The sequence below is a fragment of the Anabrus simplex genome, chromosome 4 (assembly GCF_040414725.1).
Source record: "Anabrus simplex isolate iqAnaSimp1 chromosome 4, ASM4041472v1, whole genome shotgun sequence".
Lineage (NCBI taxonomy): Eukaryota > Metazoa > Arthropoda > Insecta > Orthoptera > Tettigoniidae > Anabrus > Anabrus simplex.
The window spans coordinates 434,012,690-434,030,272 of NC_090268.1; the positions used below are offsets into that span (position 1 = coordinate 434,012,690).

Below are 17,583 nucleotides of genomic sequence, written 5' to 3' on the forward strand. Positions count from 1 at the left end.
ATTACGATTTTTTGTTGATTTTTAAATCTAAGGGCATGAATTGTTAAAAAGGATTCACAAGGAATGCCATTACAGCTTGAATTCTCAGAATATTATTTTCAGATTTCTCAGTATTCATTTATACCCCTTTCCTGTCCCTCATTTAAGAATGTTTCGAGTTGTCACGCGCCGAACGCAGTGTGTGCTTCCAGTACTGGCAAAATAGGCACCTGTGAAGTGGTATATCTTGCGGAGTTGTTGTCTTTGTTCGCCACATGACCAGACTTCCTTGCAAGTATGCGAGTTCTTTGGTCTTTGTTTTGGCAGCAAAGTGGTGACAAACTCAGTTTCATTGTGAATACTGTGTGCGTGACAATGAAGAAGTATTTATTGCAATTTTGGTTGCCAAATTTACATATATAGCTCTTCTAGGATATATGCTAATCGTGTGTTAGGAAATGCGAAAGATATGAAATAATGAAGCAATTTCTTGTGCAGGAAAATACATGTGATGACGTTACCGTGACTAGTGACGCTAGTAATAAACCAAAAATAGTTGAAAAATTTAGGAAGATACTCGAAAAAATGACCCTGTTTACTGCGTTCCTCAAAATCTCATTCACACCTGTTTTGTAGTGTGTGTAGCCGTGATTTTTCAAATGCGCATGATGAGGAAGAACAAGACTGAATTCTGTGCTAATATGAACTCCGCACTGTTTAGTGCTCTGTTAGTGCAGAGGATGCACATGATATCAAAAGAAAAAGCATGTCACCAGTATACATTTACCAAACAGGAACTACAAGCTTCTAAGAGAGCAACTACAGTACTCAAATGATCCTTCAACCTCCACTCAGATATGTACTGCAGATCACCTGTTACTTTAGCAGGTAAGAATCATACACTCTTGATATGCCAGTCTTTGAATATGTTACATCTGGTTGAATTGTATGTTCATTGATTTTTCAATGATATGTAAGTTAGTAAGATCTCGGGGGGGGGGGGGGGGGAATTCTACACACACACACACAACCCCCCCCCCCCCCCCCATTTGCCCTGATGGCTGCATTTCAAATTGCCTTTCTTGAAAGTTGACATCTCTGTAACTATAATCACTGGTAGGATGACACTCTTGGCAAGGGTTCTTGTAGATTCCGGCTCACAGAGATCATACATTGTGGATCACATACCCAGAGAACTCGATCTGATATGTTTAGGGCAAGAGGCATTAAGTCATAACCTCTTTGGTGGAGGCGAATTGAGGGAGCGGGTACATAAGATCTACGATATGAAATTACAAAGCTTAGACCAGAAATTTGAATGTTCAGTGACGGTGTTAGATCAAAGTAAAATATGTAATTTTGTTCCTCGACTGAAAAATCAGAAAATATTTCCACATTTGAAAGAGGTGAACATCACACTCACAGGTCAAAGTCATAATGCACCAGACATTGAAATCCTATTAGGAGCAGATTTCCTTGGTAAACTTTGGACTGGCGATACCATGGAAATTGATGATGATATTATGGCAGTTGAGACACGGTTAGGATGGACCATCATGGGATGCAGACCCCCTGTGGGTGGGGACAGTAGAATAACACCCACGGTATTCCCTGCCTGTCGTAAGAGGCGACTAAAAGGGGCCCCAGGGACTCTGAACTTTGGAGCGTGAATTGGCGACCGCAGGATCCTTAGTTGAGTCCTGGCATTGCTTCCACTTACTTGTGCCAGGCTCCTCACTTTCATCTATCCTACCATCTCTTGGTCAACTCGTGTTCTTTTCTGACCCCGACGCTATTAGGTTTGCGAGGGCTAGGGAGTCTTTCATTTTCACGCCCTTCGTGGCCCTTGTCTTCCTTTGGCCGATATCTTCCTTTTTCGAAGTGTCGGACCCCTTCCATATTTTCCCTCTGATTAGTGTTATATGGAGGATGGTTGCCTAGTTGTACTTCCTCTTAAAACAATAATCACCACCACCACTCATGGGATGCAGGAAGAATGTAAAAGGTGGACAAGTTGTTGGGCCCACCCATGTGAATTTCAGTTTACGTGATCTGTGGGAACTAGATGTCATAGGAATTCAAGACCAAGCAGAGCTGAAATCTAAGACACGAAAAGAAGAGATTTCAGAATTGTTGCAGCTATCTACAGATGAAGACAGCAGATATGAAGTTTGCTTGCCATGGAAGAAAGGACATCCTGAGTTAACAAATAATCGGACAACGGCTGAGAAAAGACTACTGTCGGTGACAAGACATCTTTCCAGAATTGATAAGCTGAATGAATATCATGAAGTTTTTGAAAATTGGTTGAAGGATGTCATCAATGAGATGGTTCCAGACGCAGAAGACAGAAGGTCAGGATATTTTCTCCCACACCATGCAGTGATCTAGGAATCTAGTGAGACGACAAAGATACGCCCAGTATTTGATGCCTCTTCTAGAGATACTCGAGGCAACTCGCTGAATTCTTGCTTGGAAACAGGACCACATTTAATAGAATTGATTCTGAGTCTACTACTTCAGTTTAGAAAGAATGCAATTGGAGTTACTGCAGACATAGTCAAAGCATTTCTACGATCAGCGTAGCACGTGAGGATCGACAGTTTTTGAAATTTCTCTGGTGGAAAAACTGTGACTCGCGAGAAGTGGTAACATTAAAACATTGTAGGGTGGTATTTGGAGTTGCGCCAAGTCCTTTCTTGCTAAGTGCTACTCTGCGCCATCACTTGGAACAGGCACCAGAGGAAGTGAAGGAAACGGCTGAAAAACTGAAGAAATCATTCTACGTTGATAATTGTGTTACAGGTGTTGATTCTGAGCAGGAGTTGAGAAAATTCATCAAAGAAGCAAAGGAACTGATGTCCACTGCAAAATTTGAGCTCCGAGGATGGACTAGCACACAACTTCATAAGGACACAGAAAAGACTGGAAACAGTACAGTACCATTGCTGGGACTACTATGGAAAACTAACGTGGATGAGATCTTATGTGATGTCGATACTATAGGGCTCACCAGTAACCAAATTACAAAACGTATGCTGCTGTCCATCGCTCAGAAAGTCTTTGATCCTCTCAGTTTTGTTAGTCCAACGATGTTAGTGCCGAAATTACTCCTACAGGAAACTTGGAGATTAAATACCACTTGGGATGGAGAACTGCCGACAGAGATATTGGGCAAATTTCTGGCATGGCTGAGAAATGTGCATTGGCTTGGAAAATGTCTGGTAAAACGGCATGCGTCTCGCACAGGCCAAAGCAAGAGTGGCATCTTTAAAGGACTGGTCTATCCCTCGACTTGAACTGATAGCAGCCCTTATTGCGTCGAGGTTGTGCTGTGAAGTGAAGAAGAGCTTAGGAATGGAGGGATGCAAGACATATTGCTGGAGTGATTCGTCGGTCGTTCTTGCACGGATAAGGAGAGATGATTGGAATGTCTTTGTCAGTAATAGATGCAGAGAGATCAGACAAAACACTTCTCCAGATGAATGTTACTACATTCCTGGTGCTCTCAACCCGGCCGACTTGCCTTCCAGAGGGTGCGATGCAAAGGTTTTGTTCCTCAGCCGATGGTGGGAAGGCCCTGCGTGGCTTCTGGAAGAGAAAGGACAGTGGCCACAATTAGAAATACTTGCTCCAGAACAAGATGTGAACAACGAAAGAAAGAAGATGACTTTGTGCACTGTTTCCAGCGGCAACTCAAGATTCAGTGGTGATCTTCATTATTTTTCCAGTTATGTGAAGATTCTAAGAATGATTGCTTGGAGACTGAGATTTCGACATAATTGTGCCAGTTCGAGCAAGAGGACAGGAGAACTTCACTATGAAGAAGTAGAGAAAGCGGAAATACTGCTGTTACAATGCATCCAGTTAGAGCACTTCAGAAATGATGAATCCAAAATCCCGAAGGCGCTTCAGACATTCAAAGACCAACCTGGGCTGATTAGAGTCAGAACAAGGTTATTGCTTGGCGATGAACCAGACGAATTCAAGCACCCAATACTTCTACCACATGAAGACATCAGAATCCATCGAATGGTATTTGAGAAGCACTGTGAAATGCAGCATGCTGGATGCCAGATAATTATTATTATTATTCTCGTATCAGAAACTTACATGTTGTACACAGTTATAATTACTATATTACATTTGCCCAAAACTTGGCCACTTCCAATGCATTTTTTGATGCTTGATATAGTTCATCTTCTGTGCAGGAGGCTGGACATAGACGACACTGGAGCATATGTTGGACGGTCTGGTCTTCTCCGCAGTCACATTGGATTTTTTCTTGATCTATGTAGCCCCATCTTGCCAAATTAACCTTGGATCTGCCAACTCCAGATCTCAGTCTATTCAGGGATTTCCAGGTCATCCATTCTTCATCGTAGCCAGGAGGTAGAGTTTCAGAAAATCTTATCCAGCCAGGAGGAAGGTAGGATGTAGCCCTCCATAATTGCAACCTGGCTTTTTCAGTAGTGGTTCTAAGTTCCTTTGAAGTTCTGAAAAAACTCTTCCTTGACTTTAAACGTTGCAGATGCGGTTCATGTCCATATAGAGGATGGGTCCTTTCCTGTTCCACTGTCTTTCTTTCCTTGTTCGCAGCTATTTCTCTTCGAACAGAAGGAGGTGCTATTCCTGCAGGGTGGTAGAGCCATTCAACTGGAGTGGATTTCAAACAACCTGTTATAATTCTGCAAGTTTCATTGAGAGCTATATCCACCTGTTTGGCATATGTTGAATTATACCAGACAGGACACGCATACTCTGCCGCAGAATAGCATAGTGCCATTGTAGGAGTTCGGATGGTTTCAGGTTGGCTACCCCACTGTGATCCGGCCAGTTTCCGTAAAAGATTGTTCCTGGTGGAGACTTTAGATTTGCAGTTCATGCAGTGCTTCTTGAAAGTAAGAGATCTATAAAGTGTCACTCCTAGATATTTTGGAGACTCTGCCAGATAATGATTGCCAACATCAGGGAAAGGTTCTGGATTATTGGCATCAAGAGATTGGTACGAAACATAGTGAGGAAATGTGTAATTTGTAGACGATATCAAAGCAAACCATTGGAACCCCCTTCTGCACTATTACCGAAAGACCGCGTTAAATGTGCAGCTGCATTTCAAGTGACTGGCATTGATATGGCAGGTCCCTTATACCTGAGCTCGGGAGATAAGGTATGGATTGTACTATTCACGTGCACAGTCTACCGAGCAGTGCACCTTGAGCTTGTCAGGTCCCTATCCACAGAAGGCTTCATGATGGCCTTGAGAAGATTTATTGCCAGACGGGGAAGAGTATAGGTCATATACACTGACAACGGCACCAACGATGTAGGTGCGAGCAACAGCTTGAAACAACTGAATTGGCAGGAAATAATTGCTATGTCCTGCATACCGAAAATCAAGTGGATCTTCAACCCTCCGGCCGCACCATGGTGGGGAGGATGGTGGGAGAGATTAACCCGCATGGTAAAAGAACTTCTGCGAAGAATCCTACGTAGAAAGGTTGTAAGTTTTGAAGAGTTGGAAACCATACTGTGTGACTGTGAAGCCACATTAAACTCTAGAGCATTGACCTTCATAGAAGACACGACAGAGACGCTGAACCCATTGACACCAGCTATGTTTGTGCAAGGTCTACCAAGAAATGATGTTGTAGACTTGGATGAAATGGATGCCCGCAGCCTGAACAGAAGACTGAGATATCTTCAAAAGCTCCGAGATGACTTCCGTCAGCGTTTCCGCAATGAATATTTGGCCATGCTGGTCCATCAGAGGGTGCAGAAGCCGGGAACTCTACAGGTGGTAGAGATTGTGCTGATCGAGTCAGATGAGGTGAAGAAATTAAACTTGCCCCTCAGTCTGGTGTTAGAAACCTACCCAGGAGCAGATGGCAACGTAAGAGTGGCGTACAACTACAAGATCGGGGCTGTGTGAAAATACCTGACAGACTGAATTTGTGTTACTTTTACAATTGCAAGGTGGGAGGATGTATATAAACTCTGTGAAAAAGGACTAGTAAAATGGCGGCATGTGTGTGTAATTCTCATGTTACAAAAACTGTAATCTGTAATTAAGTACAATAAACGTATGCAGAATCATAGTTTAATATCAGTGTGTTCTTGTAATGTGTATTCGATTTTCCATACTGCAATAATTACTAACTCTCTTACACATAACTTACAGAAATTGTGTTTTTTTGCAATTTGCTCTTCCTGAAATATCCTTATGATTAATAAGTTCATTTTGGAGCATATCACCTCCATTTGGCCTTCATCTTAATTTGGGTATTATTTGGAATTTTGTTCTTTTTCACTACTGTAGCATGAAGTGCCCCACACGTCAGTTAAATTTCAGCCTTGTACCATAGCTAGTATTTAGTACCACAAGACAGTTTAAGAAATGCTTGTTTGACAAACCTTTAAAGAGAATATATTTTGTTTCTCACACAGGTGAAAGCAGAATGCCCTCTATGTAAACAGAGCTTTAAGTCAATCATACACAATGTTCGTTCAAATGAGGATTATGATCAGTACCATCTGCGGCCAGTTGATGCTGTGCCATACTGGAGTGTGGATACCACCGATGTACGTCGCTTCCGTTACAGGTAAGGCCTGATTAAATTAATACATTACTCTTGTTAAGATTTTGTTCTTCAGAATGGTCTCCCAAGACTGCAAAGGAATATAGTGAAATCTGGTTAGCACATTTTTGTGCAAATCGAAATGTAGGACAGTGCAACCAAGAAAGTGGACTAAACAAAGCTGTAATTCTAAAATTGGGGTTGAATAGAAAAACAGTCACGGTAAATAACAAAAAACCCACATAATTATATTATATTGAATATTTATTATATTACAAATATATTACAAAGAAACACATGGATGGCATTCGTATCAGAGTATTCATATTTCTCCTGCGATTCTTCGAGTAATTGAATTCAGGGATACAGATGCCTTTGATGGTTAAGGAGACCAATTCTAGCATGAAACATACAACCACATTGGTTGCACTTCTAGATGGTTGAGCCTGGCATTTACTCCTCTGATGTTTTTCTACTTCCTGTCTATGATGTTCACACTGAAATTCTGCAAGAGCAGCTGCAGTTGGTGTGCGCCAGCGAGTGTGCTCTTCAATCAATCACTGCTGTTCTGCATTTAGGACAGTCACCCAGGTGGCAGATTCCCTATCTGTTGTTTTCCTATCTTGGTTTCCCATTTTCACACCAGGCAAATGCTGGGGCTGTACCTTAAGGCCACAGCCGCTTCCTTCGCACTCCTAGCCCCTTCCTGCCCCATCGTCGCCATAAGACCTATCTGTGTCGGTGCGACGTAAAGTAAATAAAAAATAATAATTTTTTTTTTTTTTTTTTTCCTATCTGCAAGATATAGCTGGTACTTGGATCAATGTCAGTGCTCCTGAATGTCTTCTTAATCTGAGTTTTATAGTGCTTTAGAGGGGCACCATGGGGTCTCCTGCCTGTACTGATTTCATTATACAGAATTTTTCGAGGAAGTCTGTCATCTTTCATGCACTGGACATGTCCAGTTCACCTGAGTTGGTGACCAACAATAGTGGTCTGTATACTGTTCATCTTTGTTCTCTCTAGAACGGTTGTGTTTGGAATGTAGTCATCGCATTTGGTGTTCATAATATATATGAGCTTCTGTTGAGAGAAGCGCTCTAGTTTCTTCATATTACGGCGATATAGCATCCAGGTTTCACATCGACAGAGGAGCAGAATGGAGATGACAACTGCTCGATACATCAGTTTTGTATGTATTCTTAGATCTTTATTCAGGAAGACCAGATGTGTAAGACATTCACAAGCTATATGGTCAGCATGTATTCTATTCTCCATGTCTTCCTTTGAGCAGTTACTGTAGAGCAGGGCCTCTCAGGGTGCATGCACCAGTGCATTGCGTTGTGCACGGTGCAAAAGACGACTTCGCTTGGCTGACCAGAGTGCAGACTCCCGATAGCGCTGTTTCTCTCTTTCCCCACGCCCGTCTCGCTCGCTCTGCCTGTCTCCCTCCTCTTCACTTGCTCCGTAGCGCTACAAATCCAAGCCGAGCTTAGCCAAGTAACCTAGAGACGAAGCGTTGGTCAGAGCCGAGTGGGACCGATGCACTGTGCACAGGACCTCTGCTCTTCAGTTTGCACGTGAGAGATTTTGGGTGTTTGAGAGGCCCTGCTGTAGAGAATACCTCCTATATAGAGGAAATTATCTACTTATTCTGGAGATAGAAATACTGAAATCTAGAAAGGTTCCAGGAGCTGGATGAGCGGGTATCTTTGTTTTACGAATGTTGATGGTTAGGCCAAATCGTTCATATGCCCTAGTGATACAAGTAACTGACATTTGTAGCTTATCATGTGTATGAGCTGGAGAAGCGTTGTCATCCGCATATTGCAGTTCAGTTACACGGGTGGGACTAGTAAGTTTTTCTGATCAGAGTCTGGCGTGATTGAATAGCCCTCCATTAAGCATATACTTAAGTTCCACACCTGTGCTATTCTCATATCATGTCTGATAGAGCATGGCTGCCAGGTACAGGGGAAAGATTGTTGGTGCCTGTACACAGCCTTGCTTAAACCCATTAGTGGGGCCGATGACCTTCGATGTTAGGCCCCTTTAAGCAACAAGCATCATCATAATCATCATCAAACTCATTAGTGATGGGATATTCTTCTGAATTTCATTTTGGTACAGTACTTGACCAAGCATATTATCATGGACTGCCTGTATCATTCCAACAAAGTGTTCTGGGCAGCCGAATTGCCTTAAAACCTTCCACTGCTTCTCTAGGCATTGTATCGAAGGCCTTTTCCAGATCATAGAACACAAAAAGCAAAGGCTTTTATTGTTCTGTGCACTTTTCCTGGAGATCATATGAGTAGTGTGTCTTGAGGGATGGACCTCACATTGGGATTCAGGAAGTATCTTCTCAGGGACTATCTGGAGACGATTCAACAAAATTCTAGCAAATATATTACCATTTATGGAGAGTAGGGATATGGCTTTCTTAACAGAAATAAGAATTACAGATGAACCTAATCAATAGATCAGAAATGAGATAATAAAAATAAACTCCTGTATGCATTCAAAGTTCTTACCATCTTAGTACTAGTTTCAATCAAGAATCTGGTGATATTAAGTTAAATGAATCAAATAAGGGGATAAAGCACCTCCAAGAAATGAGCACATAAAATTGTCTGAAACATGAAGGTGAATTATGTAGTTTAAACAAGTCCAAAGGGGACTGTGAGAGTCCGGTCAGAAAAAGATTGCAATGAACAAGAAAATGCATACAAAATTATGATCAGTGGAGTTAAATGATTATAAAAGATTAAGTTTAGAGTCCATAATTTTATTGACAATATATTAACTTGAGATCTTGATGATTAAGGTTCAAAATAAAGTGGTATCAACACTTCAGCTTAAAATAACACATTAAGCATCTAGGTAAGTATATTCAATAGGATCATATAAAATGTTGTGCTAAAGACGGGCTGAGTGTCCCAGGCGTTTGAAGCACTGGCCTTCTGAGCCCAATTTGGCAGGTTCGAACGTGGCTCAGTCCGCTAGTATTTGAAGGTGCTCAGATACATCAGCCTCATGTTGGTGGATTTAATGGCATGTAAAAACTCCTGCAGGTCTAAATTCCGGCACCTTGGTGTCTCTGAAAACCATAAAAGTAGTTGGTGGTATGTAAAACCAATAACTTTATTATTATTTATTATTAAAACGTGCTAAGGAAAAATGACATTGCTATCCGTAATAGTGTCAAGTACAATCAATGGATTAAACATGTGGATAAAAACATGTAGATAATAGATGTCAATACAACAACAATGTTGCAATTAACTAACAACATATATAAGAAATAACATGAAGATCGTGTGTCTAATTTGACACATAATAATAAAAATAATAATAATATTAATAATAATTTATTGTTAAATGCTATCCTTCTGTTCAATATAGTAGAGTACAATGTAAATTTAAAACTTAAAATTCACATTTGTTATGTCTAAACAAGTTTTGATCCTGTTCGGGTAGAATATTAAAATTGACAAGTGTTTAATTATTGTATAAGCTATGTTGTTGTATCTGTTAAAATGTTATTATGAATGAGCTCATGACCTAGTCCCACACAGGTGACACCTTGACAGTCAGCCATGGAAGGAATACTCCACCGGCTGAACCTATTCGGGAGATAATAGGTTCGAACCCCACTGTTGGCAGCCTTGTAGATGGTTTTCCATGGTTTCCCATGTTCACACCAGGCAAATGCTGGGGCTGTACCTTAGTTAAGGCCATGGCCGCTTCCTTCCCACTCCTAGCCCTTCCCTGTCTCATTGTCGCCGTAAGACCTATCTGTGTTGATGTGACGTAAAGCAACTAGCAGAAAGGGAAGAGTTCAGGGAAGGCAGCATTCGGATACGGTCGGCTGCCACTTAAAAGATACCGTGAAGTCGGAGGCACGGAAATACCCCAGTACCACGTACATGAATGAAACAAAGTCAAAAATCAAACCAAAGCAGATAACCTACTTCTCTACACACAATATAAACTCACTCATGCAAACCGGTAAACTAAAAGTGATCACCGACATAATGAACGAACACAAAATTCTTATCATGGGATTACAGGAAATTAGAAACACTCACCAGGATGCGTTGGAATCTCAAGTGTACAGACTTTATAAAGGTATACCAGGGAAGAGAGTGATGAAGAATGTCCCACAATTTGGAACGGGATTTTTGGTCAGCCTTAAAATAGTAAACTCAGTTCAAGAATTCAAATCACAGTCTCCACGACTCTCAACGCTCACCTTAAAGGCATCTAATAAAATCTATACTATAATAAATGCCCATGCTCCCACTAATGATAAAAATAACTCCTCAAAAGACCGTGAAGAAACAGAAGAATTTTGCGACCTATTGGACCAGACCATAGATAACATCCCAAGACACCATGTAAAATTATTAATAGGCAACTGCAATGCTCAACTAGGCAGAGAAACAAAATACTGTGACATCATCGGAAAATGGTCAGCACACAAGAAAACAAATAAAAATTGAGAGAGACTAGTTGACCTGTGTAGAAACCATAACTTAATCTCAAAAATCTACATGTTTAAAGAGAAAACCTCAAAAACTCAAATCATGGAAACACCCTGACTACACTAAAGGAGAATGGCAACTGTATCACATCTGCATGGACAAATACCACCACAAAGAGATCTATAACGTTAAAGTCCTCCGAGGAATAGACACAGGTTCATATCACTACTTAGTTAAAATAAAAATTAAACTCGCTCCCCAGAGGAGACAACAAAAGCAGGCCCCTAAAACTAACAGAAAAATAGACCCTACCCAGCTAATCAACAATGAAAATTACCAAAGACTAACTGAAAAAATAAAAATCACAGGTAAACTTGAAGACTTAGCACACAACCTTAAACAAATTGTGGAAGACCTGGCTCCAATTAAACTACGTAAAAAACAGTGAATGTGATGAAACAGTGGAGAAAAGACATCATGCATGGCTATTACATCAGTCCCAAAAAGCAGAAATATTCTATCAAAATCTAGTAAAACAGAGAAAAGAAACTACCCAAGTCTTAAGAAGAATAAAACGGCAATATCATAAGGACACACTGCAGTTAATTGAAGAAGAATTCAATAAAACGCAATCAAGGGACTATTGCAAAACCTTCAGGAAACGGCTCCAAAAATATGAAGCCCCGACCCTACTGATTAAGGATGAAAATGGTAAGTGGGCTCATAACAATAAAGTCAATGCAGAATTTCTGGCTAAATATTACAACAAGCTTCTAAATTGTGAGGAACCTACAGAACTCTTTCATTTGGACACAAACGCCCCAATAAATACACCACCAGAGAACATATGTCTCCCCCCCACAATAAAGGATGTCTACTAAGAACTGAATAAATTTTAAAACTACAAAGCACCAGTAGAAGATCAGACCTTTGCAGAAATCTGGAAATATGCAGGAAGAAGAGCAAAAGTTGCCCTCCATCAAAAACTTGTCTCTATCTGGATTATAGAAGAACTGCCTGAACACTCGACAACAGCCCTCATTCACCCACTGCACAAAAAAGGAGACAAAACCGACCCTAAAATAACTACAGGGGAATCTCACTTCGAGACATAACATACACAACTATTAACCTGGCTCAAGGGAGACAGGGTCATCTTCCCTATACTTTCTTGTCTGGCGCATCCACGTTACGGGGTTGGGTATCCTCCACAACAGTAGGCCAGTCTGAAGGAGAGCTAAGTTCAGGCAGGGAGCCAGTCTCACAGGGTATAACGTGGAATCCATGCCCAGGGTTACTCGTGAAGACGTTAACAGCATCTTAGGCAGAGAAGGAGACCTTCAGAATGGCTAAGATGGTGGATGAAGCAACCCATCTTCTCCAGGGAAAATTACAAGAGGAAACCACTGCCTTGTGGAGAAGAGCCATCTTCAAGGGCTAAGGGAGTAAACCCCAAAAGAAAATCCTCAGATGCGTTAGGCTTACAAAGTCAGCAGATGAGTAAATTTGTACTTGATTTCAATTATAATACAAGCCTCAGATGGAAGTTTAAAAATGGAAATGCGATTGATAAGTCTCTGACTACAGTTGCACAGTATGATGGTAATCCTGAAGTTAGTGCATGTGTTACATCAGTGAACAAAACCTGATTTGGAACAATAAATATTTTAACCATGAGTGAGAAGGAAAATGAATTAATTGACCTAATGGAGAGACAAAAACTGGACATCCTGGGATTAAGTTAAGTAAAATGGGAAGGGAAAGGAATGAAGAAACTAAGAAAGGGGTACACCTTGTACAGGATGGGTCACAGTAAAGAGAAAAGAAATGGAGTGGGATTTGTAGTGAATCAGAATGTCGAACCAATAGGTGAAGTTGAGTATGTAAATGAAAGAATTATAATAATGCACATACATGCAAACAAGGAACTACTGAAGATAGTACAGGTGTATGTTCCACAGGCAGGATATAGCATGGAAGAAAAAGAGAGAGTTCCTCAATGAACTGGAAACACATATTGTTGGAGATGGGATCATGATAATAGGAGATCTGAATGCTCATGTAGGAACAGATGGAATGGGATATGAGAATGTACTGGGCTCACATGGGTATGGCGATAGAAATTAAAATGGAGAGAAACTGTTGGACTTTTGTATCAGAAATAACCTGATAATGAAGAACACATGGTTAGCCAGATAGTCTTGGAAATCGGAAACTATTATACAGTCATAAAATTAAAAAGAATAAATCAAGAAAAAATCAAGGCATTAGAGAGAGAAGATGGATCCATAGTACATGACGAAAAGGGTCTTCAGAAGGTGATGGAAAAGTATTTTGAAAAACTTTATAATGAGGATGACTGCTCGGTGGAAGAACGAAATAAGAAAATGGAAATAATAGATGGAGAAAAAGAAGAGAACCCGATAACATGGTTGGAACTTGAAAGGGCAGTGAAAGCCATGACCAAAGGTAAAGCAAGTGGAAAAGACGAATTCAATGCTGATATGATTAAGGCAGCAGGAAGCATTGGACTGCAGTGGCTATACAGAGTCCTCAATGCCATATGGAAGGACGAAAGGCTACCTGAAGATTGGCAACAAGGAAGCATTCTACTATTGTTCAAAAAAGGAAATAGGAAGAAATGTAAAAATTATAAATGTATAACCCTGTTATCACATGGGCTAAAAATAATGGAGAAAGTCACAGACAAAAGACTGAGGGATAAAATAGAAATACAGTTAGAGGAAGAACAGTATGGCTTTAGACCGAATAGATCAACAATAGACTTGATATTTACAGTGTGAACGATAATGGAAAAACACCTGGAAAGGAACAAGGAAATCATTTTCGTAATTTTGGATTTGGAGAAAGCTTATGATACAGTTAAGAGAAAATATGTATGGAAATGCCTACGGAAAAGGAATGTACCAAAATCATGAATTAACAAGATAAAAATGTTGTATCATGAGAGTAAAACCAGTGTAAAAGTGGGGAGTGGTGACTTTGAAACATTTTATTTAAAAAAAAAAAAAAGAAAAAAAAGTTCTCAAGCAAGGAAATGCACTGTCACCATTATTGTTTTATTATATTGATGGATGAAATCATGTAGTGATGAAGTGAATGCTGTGGTTTATGCAGATGATGTGGTGATTTGGGGAAAGGGAGAAAAGGAAGTACAAAGGAGCCTGGACATTTGGAATGAAATACTGAGGGAGTTTAGAATGGTAATTAGTAAATAGAAAACTGTAGTCATGTACTATGGAAAAGAGAAAAAGAAAAGCCAAGTGAACATACACGGAGAACAGTTAGAGAATGTAGAACAGTTTACATATCTGGGTAGTGTCATTAATGGAAGTAATGAAATCAACTCTGAAATTAATAACAAATTAAGTAAAGTTGCGACATTTTATCAAGTCAGTGAGCTTTTATGGGATGACAAAGTACCCAAGAGAACGAAATTAACATTATATAAACAGTATTTCATACCAATTGTAACATACAGACCAAAAACGCTGGTAACTAATAAGAGATATTATAGTAAGATCCAAGCAATAGAAATTTTTTTAGAACATCTGTTAAAAAGACAAGAACAGATAGAATTCAAAATATTAAAATCAGAGAAGAGCTAAATATAGAACCGTTAGTACAGAACATCTAGAAAGCAAGACTGAGATGGTTTGGACATGTAAAGAGAGTGGGTAAGGAACGGGTAGGAATAAGGGAATTGGAAAGAGATCAGTTGGAAGACCGAGAAGGTGGATGGATCAGATTTGAAAGAACATTAGAGAAGCTGGATTGGATGTGGCAGAAGTAATGGAGCAGGAAAAGTAGAAGGACAGAAAGGAGTGGAGGATGCTTGTTAACCACACCCAGGCGACTGGAGTGGTACGTTGATGATGGTGGTGGTGGTGGTGGTGATGATCCTTAATAGGAGAAGTTTACAACTTGACAAAGAACTAGGAGAATATCGAGGAGGTTTCAGACCCTGGAGGAGCTGTCCCGATCAGATCATGAGTCTTAAGTTGAAAATGGACTTTAACAGGAGAAGAAACAGAGGTAACATTTGTTGATTTCGAGAAAGCTGACAATTGCATCCATAGAGAATCTCTGTTTAAAATTTTAAGACACTTTGGACTACACCCCAAATTAATAAACTTGATAAAATTGACACAGTAACACCAAGTCAAAGTGGAGTTTAAGAGTGAAACATCAGAGTCATTTGAAATTAAAACTGGACTACGGCAGGGAGATGGGCTCTCACCATTGTTATTTAATTGTTGTCTAGAAATGGTAATGAGGGAATGGTTTAGGCTATGTCCCCCAAAAATAAAGATTGGCCAAAAAATCAAAACAAATTGCCTGGGTTTTGCAGACGATTTAGCATTACTAGCAGTGGACGTAAAAGAAGCAAAAACCCAGATATCAAAACTTCAAAACATTGCAAATAAAATTGGCCTCACAGTATCATTTGAAAAAAACAAATTATACCCCAAAAACCAACACAACTAAAAGAAGTTACCATAAATGGTAATAAAATCAAATAGTAACTCAATTGAAATATCTTGGAGAAGTAATAACACACAACCTAAATGAAAAAATCTTGCTCCAAACAAGAACAAATAGATTAGCTAAAACACAAAAATTAACATGGGATATCTACAAAAAGAAATGTCTATCAATAAATGAAAAATAAAACACTACAACACAGTTATAAAACTGCAAGCTACATATGCAGCAGAAACACTTTTTCACCTGAATAAACCAATCACAGACTGACAGACTTCAGAAAATTGAAAGGAGGATTGGAAGAACCTGCATCAACGAAAAATACCAGAAAGATGGGTAGTGGCGGATAATCCGTAACAAAGTCATGTGCACAGAGCTAGAATCCATTACAGATACTATGCGTAAGAGGAGACTGGGATTATTTGGACATATCCTGAGGATGCAGGATTCGAGACTTCTGACACATTTCCGTGGTTTCCCATTTTCACACCAGGCAAATGCTGGGGCTGTACCTTAATTAAGGCCACGGCCGCTTCCTTCCCACTACTAGCCCTTCCCTGTCCCATCGTCGCCATAAGACCTGTCTGTGTCGGTGCGACGTTAAGCAACTAGCAAAAAAAAACCAACTTCTGACACAACTAGTACAACACAATCTTGTCTCAAAAAATACCACAACAGGATGTAAATGGATCAGAGAAGTAAGAGAAGATCTGAAGGAAATAGGCCTTACAACAGAAGACACCACAAAGAAGATAAAATTGAATACAAAACTCAAGAATACAAACCTCCACTTTACCCTTACACGAAACAAACCAAGAACACGCATAATTTCAACCGAGGAAAGGGCACGAAGATGGGAGCGTCTGAAGAAATACTGCGAGTACCGCAAAGCCCAAACAATCCCTTCAAAGAGACCTGAATGATGGACTGACTAAAGTGATCCTATGCGGTCATAAAAGAAGAAGAATTTCATACACTTGATAAGTTGTGGTAAAATCTTCCATATTCACAAATAACCATTCGTCAAGATATCGTCTCTTGATATTTAATGCAATGCGACCCCATTTTACCAATAATGACGTTAGGTTAGGAAACACCATAGGGCGACGTAGCACGACAAGGGAGAAAAAAAGAAACGACAATAAAACAATACAGCAACACAGGAAAAAGACTTACCAGAACTTGCGTGGAAGTACAAATATTGTGGTAAAAAGCTCATACCCAAAAAAGTCGAAGATCTACAGGGATTACAGAACTAGCTACCCAAAAAATATAACACCATTTAAAAAAAATCTACTATTGCTAGAATAATATTTACATTACATAAAATTTTAAAACCATTAGTAGTAAAGAGTAAAATAGAAAGTTTTTCAGCTGTTAAACAAGGTAAAAGAAAAATTTTAAAATATAAATAAAACAAGATGGCTGTGCGGATGAAGTGCTCTGTCATTGTGCTGTAAGAAATAAGTGCCTGGTCAGTTTTTAAGGCATCGTTGCTAATTTGTGCTGTTCATTCGTGGGTTTTAATAGTGCACTGATGTTATCCGGCAGAATCGTGACTCATATTGTGAATTATTGTACTTGCTTATAATGGATTTGGTACCAACGATAGTAGACATTTTAATCGATCTTGTTATGTCAATCATAGATTGCATGTTATCAAGCAAACCATCCATTGAAAATAACGCACGCATTATACTACGTTTAACTCAAATAACTGTCAATAGAGGCTGGTGAAGGGGGCCACGATAATATGGTCCTTAGTTAACACTCTCTTTGCAAGAGTCCACTCTGACCTCTCCGTTAACTGATAATAATTCCGCCGCGATCGCTAGGCGCTAGATTTTAGTTAAGCTGTTATTTCGTCTCTATGGTACTCTGCCATAAATTATCATACCACCGTCCTCATTCAAATTGGAGACCAATTTAGAAACAAGAAATAAATGCCTTCACTGTGATAAAACCTTTTCTCATAAGGTGTACAGGATGAACAAAACGAGGAGACTGTGAACCGACCGGAAGATAATTCCAAT

At 39.8% G+C, this 17,583-nt stretch overlaps 1 protein-coding gene across 1 annotated transcript in view; it reads left to right on the forward strand.

The window, feature by feature from the left end:
• The window catches only part of LOC136872061 (E3 ubiquitin-protein ligase Topors), a 173,593-nt gene that overhangs the window by 131,759 nt on the left and 24,251 nt on the right, over nt 1–17,583 (forward strand). Inside the window, exon 3 of the mRNA XM_067145918.2 lies at nt 6,427–6,581. Coding sequence (XP_067002019.2) covers nt 6,427–6,581 — 155 coding nt within the window. The remainder of the gene's footprint in view (nt 1–6,426; nt 6,582–17,583) is intronic.